General features: G+C 47.6%; 1 protein-coding gene across 4 annotated transcripts in view; it reads left to right on the top strand.

Moving 5' to 3' along the window:
- CACNA1E (calcium voltage-gated channel subunit alpha1 E) overlaps window positions 1-12340 on the top strand; it is a 497518-nt gene that overhangs the window by 101580 nt on the left and 383598 nt on the right. For all 4 annotated transcript variants that reach the window (XM_043568526.1, XM_043568524.1, XM_043568525.1 and 1 more), the window contains exon 2: window positions 6003-6456. In XM_043568526.1, the coding sequence (XP_043424461.1) occupies window positions 6017-6456 (440 nt within the window). In that variant the 5' untranslated portion in view covers window positions 6003-6016. The remainder of the gene's footprint in view (window positions 1-6002; window positions 6457-12340) is intronic.

Here is a 12340-nt window from a genome sequence, read left to right as displayed (position 1 = left end):
TTGCTAATTTCAGCAGTTAATTAATACCCCACTAAATTGGCCAATATTCAGTGTATTTGATATATTTGTTTCCAGAGACTATCTGGAATACGTGGAATATATGGCTTTGTGTTACTTTTGGGGTTATATCACAATACAGATATTATAGTGTAATGGAGATTGCTAGTGCTTATTAGTACTAGTTTTCTCCTCTTCTTACTTGGCATGTAAGTACACTCACAGTCTCCAGGTTCTTTCCCAGATGCTATCTTATTTGATTCCCACCACAGACTTCTGTAGGACAGATTATATTATTATCCTCATGGAAGAAACTGACCTAGAGAAGAGAGTTGCCAAAGGTTACTTGACGAGCAAGTGGAAGAACTGTACCCTGAACCCTGAGATTCTGACACCAGATCATGGGCTCTTTTGACTCCTCCATAGGGACTCTGGCAGACTTAGTGATCATTCCACATTTGAAGCAGAGTGTTTTCCTTGGTCTTGGTTTACATTCAAGATGAACCAGCCTGTCAAATTGCAGTTGGACATTAGCCCGTCCTTGAACAGTCACCATAACAACATAGACATATGGAGAAGAATGTGGGATGGGCAAAACCGATGCCAGTCTAGGCAAGGATAGAGTTTTGCAGGGAGTGGGGGTGGGTCAAGGAACTCCTGGATATGTAGATATAGACTGAAGATGGGTGAGAGGGACACTGTCCCAGGGGCATTTAATATCCTAATTCATCCAGGACAACACCTCTTACCAACTTAGCACAACCTCTCATAACTACTTAGTGCTTTTAGGACAGTGTTTCTTAAGACATGATTAGTAGAGGAGATGTTTATTAAAACTACAGATTCCTGAGTGCACCAAAGAACTATTGCATGAGAATCTCTGGAGGGAGGTCCCAGGAATCTGCATTTAAAAACCAGCAGTGAAGATGATTCTGGGGTACACTAAAGCTTGAGCACCACAGTCTTGGGAGGTCACAGCAAATGAAAATAACATATAGCTTTTGTTCCTCCCTTGTGGTTGGGTAGCAAGCTGACTCAGAAAAGAAAAATCCCTGGATGAATATTTCTGCACCAGGAATGTCTCCTCTCTGAACAGGTGGGTGAGGATGATGAATAGGGTCATTCTCTGCCTTCCCTTTTGCTTTACAGAAAACCCATGAACCCTATCGGTTCTCATCTCTAGAGAATCATTTTTAGAGAGGAACTCAACGTGGCATCTCAGTAGTGTAGTGTCACATTTAAATAAAATGTTTCCTCCTTGTGATTTTTCACTTCTAATAGTTAGGGAATGGGATCCTTCTGCCCTCTTCTTGTGCAGGGCAGACAGAAGGAGCAAAGCCAGGAGAGCTTCAGGGCCACCACTCACCTTTTAGTACCACCAGTCTTATTTCTGCCCACTGTCTCCCAGCCTGTGCTAGGTGGTGTATGCAGTGGAGACTTCCTCCTCATTGTAGGACTCAAGACTTTCAGGGTATGAAGACAGTACATTCACAAGAACATAGGCTTTGTTGACTTACTGGTGTATCTATTTTTCAGAAGGTGGCTTGAGGATGCACATGTTCTGGAGGAATGAGAAAGTGAGCAGTGGAGGGTGGGAGTGGGATGGACATGAACCCAATGAGAGAAGGATGCATGTCCTCAATGTGGTAGACTCCCCTGCTGGGCCTGGGAGGCATGGACAAGCCTGTGGGATGCATAGGCCATTATTTCTGAAGTAATCAAAAGTAGACAAATAAAAATTAAAACTGATACTGTATAAAGGGAAGGATGGTGCAAATGACGTAATATTTCTCCGTGGAGGAAGATCTCGATTCCAACACTGGAAGGCAGAGAGGAGTGAAGATTTCGGAGGCAGGCAGGAGTGGCTCAAGTGGCTTTGGCAGTGCTATATGCTTGGGGTGGGAGTGGGAAGGAGATCCCTTACCCTGCTACTCTGTGTGGACTGACAAGCAAGGGAAGTTTTTAATGGGGCTACTGGGTTTCAGATATGTCATTTTTCCTCCTTAGGACCGCTGTAATTAAAAATCCCATCCCTAGAGTGCCTGGGTGGCTCTTAGGCATCTGACTCTTGATTTTGGCTCAGGTCGTGAAGTCATGGTTTGTGGGTTTGAGCCCCATGGTTAGTGCAGAGCCTGCTTGGGATTCTCTGTCTCCCTCTCTCTATGCTTCTCTCTCTTTCCCTCTCTCTCTCTCAAAATAAACAAATTAAAAAAAAATTCTATCCTCTGCCCATTAGCCAAACAAAGCAATAAAGAATAAGAAGAGGGGCACCTGGGTGGCTTGGTCAGTTGAGAGTCCAGCTCTTGATTTCCATTGGGTCACGTGATCATGGTTCGTGGGACCAAGCCCCACATCAGTCCCAAGCTGATTGGGATTCTGTCTCTTCCTCTTTTTCTGCCCCTCTCTTGCTCACTTGAATGCACAGGTACATTCTCTCAAAATAAATAAAGAAAAAAAAAAAAGAAAAAGAAGAGAGGTGGATAGAAAGCAAGGGTTAGAGGAATAAGATGGGTGCCCTTGGAGATTTCATTAGCTTATTCTTGGGCTAGTATCTCAGAACAGCAAGTCCTGTTTTCTTTCCATTAGGGGCTGGGGCTGGGGGCCATAGGACACCAACTTTGCCCTCGGGAAGCTTCTCATTTAGTATGTCCACCCGTGATTCTGTTTTATGGGTCTTCATTCCCTCTTTTTGCCCGCTGCTGTAGAACCTGCCCCCATGGACAGAGACTGAGTAACAATGATGGAGTCCAAGAGATGCAGTTGAAAGAGCAAAGTTTACAAAAGTTTATAAATAAAGTTCTATGAGAATACAGTCACACACATTTGTTTACATATTATCTGTGTTCATGCTATAAGAACAGAGTTTGAGTAGTTGAACAAAAATTACATGGCCTGCAATATGTGAACTATTTATTATCTGGTCTTTATAGAAACAGTCTGCCAGCCTCTCTAGATCTAGAGATCTCACACTGTATTTAAATGCTTAGCCTTGAAGTGACATACATCACTCTACTCACAACTCATTGGCAAAAATGGTCACGTGACCCCACTCAACCACAGGGGCCAGGAAGTGCATGCTACTATGTGCCCAGGATGGAGGATGACCAGAATATTTGGCAAACAGTTCTAATGGCCACCACAACAGCCTACTATGTGTTGAACTCAATACTAGGTTCTGGATATAGAAAGATAAGACTCGAGGAACTCCAGGGATGCCAGAACTTGGGGGCTGGGTGGGGGGAAGACTAAGTATAGAGTAGACTGGAATGTCCTTCCCTGGAATATGTAGACTCCAACTCACCTAAATTGCCTGAGATAGTAAATGTTTTCTCAGTTTGATGATAGCCAGAGCAGGAGACTGGCCGGCTTGTCAGGCAGTGGGGGTGACAGATTCCCTTGATGAACATTTATATCAATAATAGAAGGGTTGTTTAACAGGAATTCTTAAAGGAAAGATGAGATAATTTCATGTTTTGATATTCGTAAAATTGATTCCGTTGAAGCGGAGCTCTGCAGTGCATATTATTGCTGCTGTAATTTTGGCAAAGATGTGATTCAGATTGGCAAAGTGTCTGGGAAAGGGAAATCCAGTAAGGAGACAGAGAGGGTGGGATGGGCCAGGAAGCAGATGCCAGGAACCAGGTCCCGGTGGCCTGGGGAGAGCTGGGAGGGTGGCCCAGGAATCTCAGCCATGTAGGACCATGAGGGAGAGGAGGCTCCTGGTGGCAGAACCGGAGGTTGCTTGAGTTTCTGGTAGTGCTGAAGCCTGGCAGAGGGAGTGGGAGCACCCCAGGGAGGGGTGCGTGCATGTGTGTGGTGAGGGAGAGACATTTAAACATCGTAGGAATGAAGGATAAATTTAAAATCCATCAAGCAGAGTTGAGACAGAATGACAATGTGAAGAACATGAATCACTCTTTCTAGGGACCCACCCAACTGTTTGCAGATTCTGAAATGTATTTTTCCCGTCATTTCTCTTTCCTACTGAGCTTATCCTGGACCCTTACCTTCCTTTCCTTTTGCTCCTTTGACCCAGACTTGGTGGCCGAGTATCTAGCACTGACCAGCACGTTCCCAGAACCTCCAGCCCAGCATCACCGAAGCCTTGGGGTATGGTGCTGGCAGGGCTGGGAAGAGCAGGCCAGGTGCTAGAGATACTGGCAGGGACAGAAGAGGAGGATATCATAGGGTCCTCTCTCCAGGGAAGTCAGGTCTATTCAGTGTTCACATCAGGCTTTATCACACAGGCAGGAAGATCATCCCGGCTTCTTCTTGTCTACCTGCTACTTTAGTGTGATGTGGGGGTGGCTGGGAGAGGCATCTATTTATTCTGCTTCATGTGGTAGAGCAGTGTGGTCAATATAGTGAGAAAAACTGTGAGCCAGGACTTGAAACCTGAGCTCTCTCCCAGCTCTGACTTTGAGTGGTGATGTGACCTGGGGCAAGTCTCTACCTCTCTGCACATCAGCGTCCTCACTGACAAAATGGTATGGCTACACCATAAAGATTCCACTTTAGTATTCGCTATTTTTAAGACTTTCAGTTCAGACCAGGGGAGGTGGTGGGGGTTCTGGAGGGCAGCATTCTGGAAAGATGCCTCCCTAGGGGGCCTAGCACAGTCCCCAGTGCACACTAAGCACGGTTGAGTGATCTGGATACCAGGCCTTTTCTGAGCATGTAGAGCATGTGGCACTGCTTAGTGCCAAGGGGCGTGTGTGGGTGCGTGTGTGTGTGTGTGTGTGTGTGTGTGTGTGTGTGTCACTTGTGGTCACTAGTGGTGTGGCTTGGAATGTGGGTGGGGAGGAGGCCAAGAATTCAGGTGTTGGGCTCTTGGCTGGGAAGGAGATAGTAAGAAGATATCTCAAAAAGGTCCTCTTGGATCAGAAGGTCTGTCCCCTAGACCTCAGACTTATCATGGGAGCTCTCGATCCTTGAGTTCCCTGAATCCTCTTTGCACATGCTCTTCCTTTTGTCTGTAATCTGGTCCCATTTCTCACCTGGCAAGCTCTGTTCAAATGCAGAATGAGGGCCATTTCTTCCACATAGCCCTTCCGGCCACCTCCAAGTGGGTTTCCATGTCCCTACTGTGAGCTCCTACAGCAATCAGGCCTGCCTCAATCATAGCACATCATGTTGTGTGGTCAAAATCGATGTTCTTCCCGTTTCTCCCACGAGGAGGATGTGGACTAAATCCAGCTCATGTCAGTGTGCCCAGTCCCTGGCACAGTGCCTGGCACATGGTAAGCCCTGTCAGTGTGGACTGGATGAGTACATCTTTCAGAGGCAAATCTGGCCACATCCTCCTTGGCATGGAAAAGGGAAAGGAGGCTCAAAGATGCTAGCAGAGGCATCTGATTCTACACCTGCTCCCCAGATCCTGCGGTGGATGTGCATTAGGAAAGGAGGAAGGAACCTATACATGGGATCCAGTTCTCAACGCTAGGTTGCCTGTGTCTTGTCCTGGGGAGAGAGTGTTAGAATCAGGGCAGCAGGTGGTGGGTGGGGTTTACCCCAGAGGACATGGGGCACTAGGGAAAGGGTTAGAGAGATTCTTTCACTACAAATGGGAGAGAACAGCCAGCTAGCTTGTCTGAAGTTGGGGCGAGGACAGCCTTTGGTGTTCTCTCCTTGTAGTAGTACCCTGAGACATTCATCACTATTGCACATGACTATTGCTGTAACTTCCGTCTTCTACGCTAGCCTGTGAAGTTCTTGGGGCAAAAATCAAGTGTACTTTGTTTAACTCTGGGTAACTCAGCACCTGGCACCCAGCCTGGTCCACAGTGGATTCTCCTGAGTTCAGTGATCATTTACAGAGTTCCTACTGTGTGCCAGTTCTGGACCAGGCCTGGGCCATAGCACCGAGTCAGCCCAAAGCCTTGCTGTGAAGGACGACTTCATTAACCTCTTTCTCTTCTCTATTTCCCTCTTGCCCGCCTCTCCCTCCCCCCCCACTTCCCCACCCATCCCATCTCCCTTCTGTCTCCCCCGCCTCCCCTGCGCAGAGCAATGTTCTGGGATGGTGCCGGAGATGCGTGGACCGAGCCCAGGCCGCAGGCTGCCCGAGCCCGCCCCCTGCCCCGCCGCAGGCGGGAACCCTGAGTCCTGGGCCTTGGGCCGCCGCCACCGACACGTCCTAGCCCTGCCTGAGGAGGAGGCATGGCGGCCCCAGCAGTGCGCCCTGCTCGAGGCCGACGCCTCGGACGAGGTGGGCATGCTGCCCGCCTCCCCGCGTGCCGTCGCCGCAGGCTTCGACAACTTCTTCCCGGTGCAGGAGGGCGAGGGCCCCGGCTGGGAGGGCGGCGCGGCCCTGGAAGCTGGCTCCAGCCCGTTCCTCCCGGTGAGCCCCGAGGTGATGAAGCGGCGGCGTGGGGGGCTCATCGAGCAGCGCGACATCATCAAGGCCCACGAGGCGCACAAGATGCAGAGCACCCCGCAGGCCCGGCGCAAGGAGTGGGAGTGAGTACGGGAAGGTGGGAGCGGGTGGCGGGGGCACGGGGGCTGGCCCAGTGCTGCGGCGGGGAGGATGGGGTGCGCGTGGCCCTGCCGGGGCGTCCAGTGGGAAAGGGTGGGCCCAGGGAGGCAGGTGCCTTTGTCTCTGCTGCCGCTCAAGAGGGATTTGACCCAGGGAGAGAGGTCCCTGGGGTCAGCCACAATCCCACTAACCAGCTGTAGGCTGCATTCACCCTCACTGAGGTCTACAGCCGTCAGATGGGGGCAGTCACGCCTGCCCTCTAAAGCATACCTGTTTACTGAGATCTGGAGAAAGAGCTGGGGTCTGTGTCACACTCTGAGCTTCCCTGAAAAGAGGAACTCCATAAAGCCGGGGAGAAGCCACCAAAGCATGAATGAATCCTTCACCTTTCCTTCTGGAATGTAGCCAACCCTGCTCTTTCTAAGGTCAGCTTTGGGTGAATGATTACATTTTGGGGCACGTCTTCAGTGGTGGAAGAGATTGTGGCCTCCGTGACTTTATCACTGATCTTTTTGGGGAGAGCAAAAGGAGTTATGTTCTTAGACTGCCTTTAACCCAGTTCATACCTGTTGGGAACTTAGGCTTCATTCCAAGGAATCCTACATTAAAGGGAGATAGGATTTCATTTGATTCTCAATTGGTGCTCCAGGTTTGCACCCCACCTAGGGACTTTGTTTTGTCCTTTGGATGCCAGTGTATATTTTACACGTTTGCATGTCTTGTGGTTTGTGTGTCTTTAGCTCCTCTTCCTTAGACTGTTGTTACATGTCATCAGGTGCAAAAAGGCAAATAATCAATGTGTTTTGATGGTGATGGTCATGGTAGGCTTTATCTAACTGGTTTCAGTGGACATTATAGGTAGTGCAAAGGGGTGTAGATTATCTGATCTCTGGATGTCTTTTCGTATGGATGTTAAAATATTTATTGGCTCATTCATTCATTCATTCATTCAGTGAGCCCTGATATGTGCCAGGCTCCTGGGATTTAGAGAGGAGTCGGGCATCCAGCATTCAACTTCTCTCCTGTTGTTCACCTCCAAGTACTGCTAGTCTTTAAAACCCCTTCACGATCTTGCGGTCCATGAGTTCGAGCCCCGCGTCGGGCTCTGGGCTGATGGCTCAGAGCCTGGAGCCTGTTTCTGATTCTGTGTCTCCCTCTCTCTCTGCCCCTCCCCCGTTCATGCTCTGTCTCTCTCTGTCCCAAAAATAATAAATAAAAAACGTTAAAAAAAAAAAATAAAACCCTACATAGCTCTAAGAGCCAGGCAACATCCTAAGCACCTATATTAATTTATCTTAATCCTCACCATTACTGTGAGATAGGTACAGTTATTATCCATGTTTAACCAGTGAGGCACAGAAAAGTTAGGTGACTTTCCCAAAGTCACTCCAATAATAACTATGTTGTTACTGTGATTTGCTATTGATTCATGATTTGGACCCTGACAGCCTGGTTCTCGAATTCATGCTTTCCACAATGGCACAGGACCTTTCCTTCCAGTTCCCACAGTATTTAACTTCTATCTCAACCACCAATTGAGATGCCACAAGAGCACCGACTTGGGGGTTAAGAGACTTGGGTCTAATTCCCAGGGTGACCAAACTAGTGGTATGATGTCAAGTCAGTTACCTCATGGCTTTGAAAAATGAGGAGGAGAAAGTAGACCGTGGAAATACTGTGCAGCTCTGATAGTTGGTATTGCTTCATATTCAGAAGTATTATATTTTTCTGCACCTCTGTCTTGTTTTCCTAAGAGGGTCTGAACAATTCGAGGGCAGAGACTCTCTTACACAGTTTTCATGTCACTCAGTGCCTGTCATATGGCCTAACTCAAGAATGTCTATAATACTCACTGAAAAACTAGCTTTACCATGACTAGCAATGCATGAGTAACTCTTATGTCTTTCTTAAAGTTAAACTTTTGCTAGTTGGGGGATATCAAGGTCTAGTAGCAGCCAACTACTTGGAGTGGTGGTGGGGATGGTTGGGAGACTGCTTTCACCTGGACAGGTGCATAAGGAAGTGAAACAGGGCAGACACATCAATGGCCTGGGGGCATGTCAACCTTCCTGAGTGTGGCTGTGGAGGAATTGAGAAGGAGGGGTCAGGGAAATAGGAGGAAAGACAGAGAGTAAAGGGACAAGGAAGTGAAGAGAGGCATGTGTTCAGAAGGAAGGAGTCATCATCTGTGTAGGAGGTTGCTGAAAGGGCAAATAAAGTGAGGATGGAGAAGGGATTACTGCTTTCAGCAATATGGAGGTGACCTTAGTGGGAGCAGTTTCAGTAGGGTGATGGGCCCAGGGTCCAGGTGGAATGGGTTGAGGAGAAAGTGAGAGATGATGGAGATGGTGATGTTACCCGACTCTCTGCCCTGCAACACTCACAGCCTCATTGCTGCAGCCCATATGGAGGCCTCCATGGTTAATATCATCATGCCTTTTTTCCTTACCATCCAAACTCCATCCTCATATGGCTCCCCATGCCTTAATCTGACCCACTTCCTGCTCCTCACCAGCTCCCCAGACCCTAATATTACATTGTCTGGAACTCATATTCCATCATCAGAAAACTCTTCTACATTCTCCCACCTTCTCTGGACATTCCCGTTACCTCCTTGTTCTAACTGGTACCTGCCTCTCCCCCCACAAGAACATGGCTTGATCAGCAGCTGCCTCATGTGGTGGTTGCCTTTCCTCCCACACTTCCTCATACTCTTGAGCCTGGAGGTGGGGTAGGTGGCTCCTTCCTCCCTATTATTGCTTCCAGACTTATTCCTCACGCCTGTCCTAAAATGCCAGCTCTGGAGCTCATGTCATCATACAATAGCACCTGCTACTCTTTCTTGAAGCCATCTACAGACTCCCAGGTCACTCCCCTTCATTCCAGAAAGATTTTAGCTCTCGGTTTACCACCTGTCTCCCATCTCCTCTCTTGTCATCAGTCTTGGTGATTTTTGTAGCCACTTAAGTGATCTCTGTGGGACCCTGGCCTCTTGGATCCTTAATCTCTTTTGCCTGATGATTTTCCCTCCATGTTTGCTGCCAAGACCTCACTTCCATGGCCTGCCTGGACCTTGTAACGGGCATGGCTCCCTAATCTCAGTTTCAACCATCCTGTTGTCTGGCCACCACCTCTTTTATGTCTAGTTCACTCCCTCCAATGCTTGATTCCTAGGGTTCTTTAACCTCGCTGGCATCCACAAGAGATCGATTGTATTACGTTTTTGCTGCTCCCCTTCTCAATCATATCCTTACTTCTCATAAAATAAAATAAAATAAAATAAAATAAAATAAAATAAAATAATCACATTAAATCCCATTGTAAGAACCAAAAAATACTTTCTGAGCAAAATGGGATGTTGCCCTTGAAGTCTCCTCCTACCCTCTCAACCCTTTCTCCTGCCAGCTTCTCATACAGAGCCAGTCATCAGCCAAGGGCAAGGATGCTGGATGCCTCCCAAATGGCTCTAGTCTACTTCATGCTTCATCATCCTTGTTTTCACCCTCAACTTCTTTGCCCCTCTGTTGCTCCACTATACTGGTCTGGCAAGACTCCACCTCTGCTTAAATCCCACTTGCCACCTATGCCTCCCCTGCCCTTGGGCAGTAGAGCTTGCTGTAGAAAGCTGTAGAAATCTCTACAGGGCTTGCTGTAAATTTATGTAAATTCTTGACCCCCCTACCACAAGTCGGCCCTTGATCTTGCCCAGAAATCCTGCTACTTTTCCCCTTTCCATTTTACCCTCACACTCTTTTTAGAGATTATTTCACATACTTACCCCTTTGTGCTCAGACTCCAACGTCTCCTGCCAGCCCATTTCTAGCTCATAACTGCAACTGCCTTCCTACTTCATTGAGAAAAGAGCAGCAAAGAGGCTTGGAGGAGCTCTTTGACCACATTGACCACCTGCACCTGGATCCCTGTTACAGGCCTTTCCTCCTGTTTCTGTGACTGTCTACTCTGGATACTCCATGCGGAGGTCTAGATGTAGAGCATGATGAGCCCTTTTGCAGTTCCCTCTAGAGCCCCTTGCAGTCAGGCCTTTGTCCCAGTCAAGCCCACAGCTCTGGCATACTCACACCATCCTCCACGTTGCTGAGTACAGTTGGCAGGTCTCTGTGTCCATCTTCTTTGATCTGGTGGCAGCAGCAGTACCATCTGTCCACTATCACACTGTCTTTCTTGGAACTCTTTTCTCACGTGGCCTTTAGGACCCCACTCTAGGTTTTCTTCCTACCTTGACAGCCTTCCCTCTACCTCTTTTGCTGGTTTCCTCTTCCTTTTTCCAATCCCTAAACACCAGGGAACCCGGGGCTCAGTCCTCTACCTGTTTTCTTCTCACCAACCCTTACTTCCTGGTGACCTCACCCAGGCCTGGACCTCTAGTGACCATCACAGACTGCTGACTCTCAAATTTGTATCTTTGGTCAAGACCTCTTCCCTGAATTTTACATGCTGCTCACTTAATCAGCACCTTTACTTGTACATCCATAGGCATCTCAAGCAAAACCTGTCCAACAGCAAAATATAAATTTTTCTCCAAATCTTCTTCTCTTCTAGTCTTTTCTTTCTCAGAAAATGGAATCTGATTCATTCTTTCTTTCTTTTTTAAGTTTTTAATATTTATTTATTTATTTTTTGAGAGAGAAAGAGAGCACGAGTAGGGGAAAGGCAGAGAGAGAGGGAGACACAGAACCCAAAGCAGGCTCCAAGCTCCGAGCTGTCAGCAGAGAGCCCAACGCAGGGCTTGAACCCAAGAACTGCGGGATCATGACCTGAGCTGAAGTTGGACGCTTGATCAACTGAGCCACCCAGGCACCCCTACATTCATTCTTTCTGTTGCTGGAGCCAGAAGCATTGGAGTCATCTTGATTTCTCTCACACTGACTCCCTATTCTTGCCAGTCCCCATCAGTTTTCCCTTCGAAATGTATCAGATCACATTTTACCATTTCTGCTACTATCTCCCTGGTCCAAATCACCTTTTATTTTTATTTTTATTTTTATTCTTATTCTGTAGACACTTATATAGTACTTCCTAGATACTCAGCACTATTCTTAATACTTTACACTTGATCTTAGCCAAAAGGCCGAGAAGCGATTATTCTTAATACTTTAATTCCTTTAATCCTTGTAACAGTTGGATGAGACTGGTACTATTATTATCCCCATATATGCAATTGAGGCACAGAGTTTGAGTAACTTGTGTAAGAGGGTTACTACAGCCATTCTTAACTAACCAGCCTCCCTGTCTCCATGCATCCCTGGTAGAGTCTCTTTCCCCCACTGGAGCTAAGGATTCTTCTTTGCCTTTTTTTCCTTAAGATTTGCAGAGGAATTGGAAAGACAGTACGTGGAGTTTCCATCAGAGAATCTTCAGAATTTATCACACTAGTCCTCTGCTGAAACCCTCTAGTGGCTGGCTCCCCATGTCCCGCCGAACAAAGTCCTTAGCACGGTCTTTAAGGCTCTACATGATCTCCCTCCTCTACCACTTGGACCTCTCTCCCACATCCCTAAACACACACAGGCATCGTTGGCTGCATCCCTTAATCTCTTCCCATTCATTCTGCTCACCTACACTGGCCCCATGCCATTCCTTGAATATGTTCAGACCATTCCCACCTCAGGGAATTTTGCTTTTGCTGTTCCCTCCACCTGGAAAGCTCTTTCCCCATAGACTTTCATGACTCTCATTCACTTCATTTAGGTCTTTGCTCAGAGAGACCTTCCTGATCACCCTATGTAGCATAGCATTCCTCTGTTGTCACTCTCTTTCTCTTTATTTTGCTTTTTCCCCATTGCAGCCCTTGTTGCTACTCACACACGCACACACACAGGCACGTAAAGACTCTCTCTCTCTCTCTCT

The sequence above is a fragment of the Prionailurus bengalensis genome, chromosome E4 (genome assembly GCF_016509475.1).
Source record: "Prionailurus bengalensis isolate Pbe53 chromosome E4, Fcat_Pben_1.1_paternal_pri, whole genome shotgun sequence".
Lineage (NCBI taxonomy): Eukaryota > Metazoa > Chordata > Mammalia > Carnivora > Felidae > Prionailurus > Prionailurus bengalensis.
This window is presented reverse-complemented; position numbering and strand designations above follow the sequence as displayed.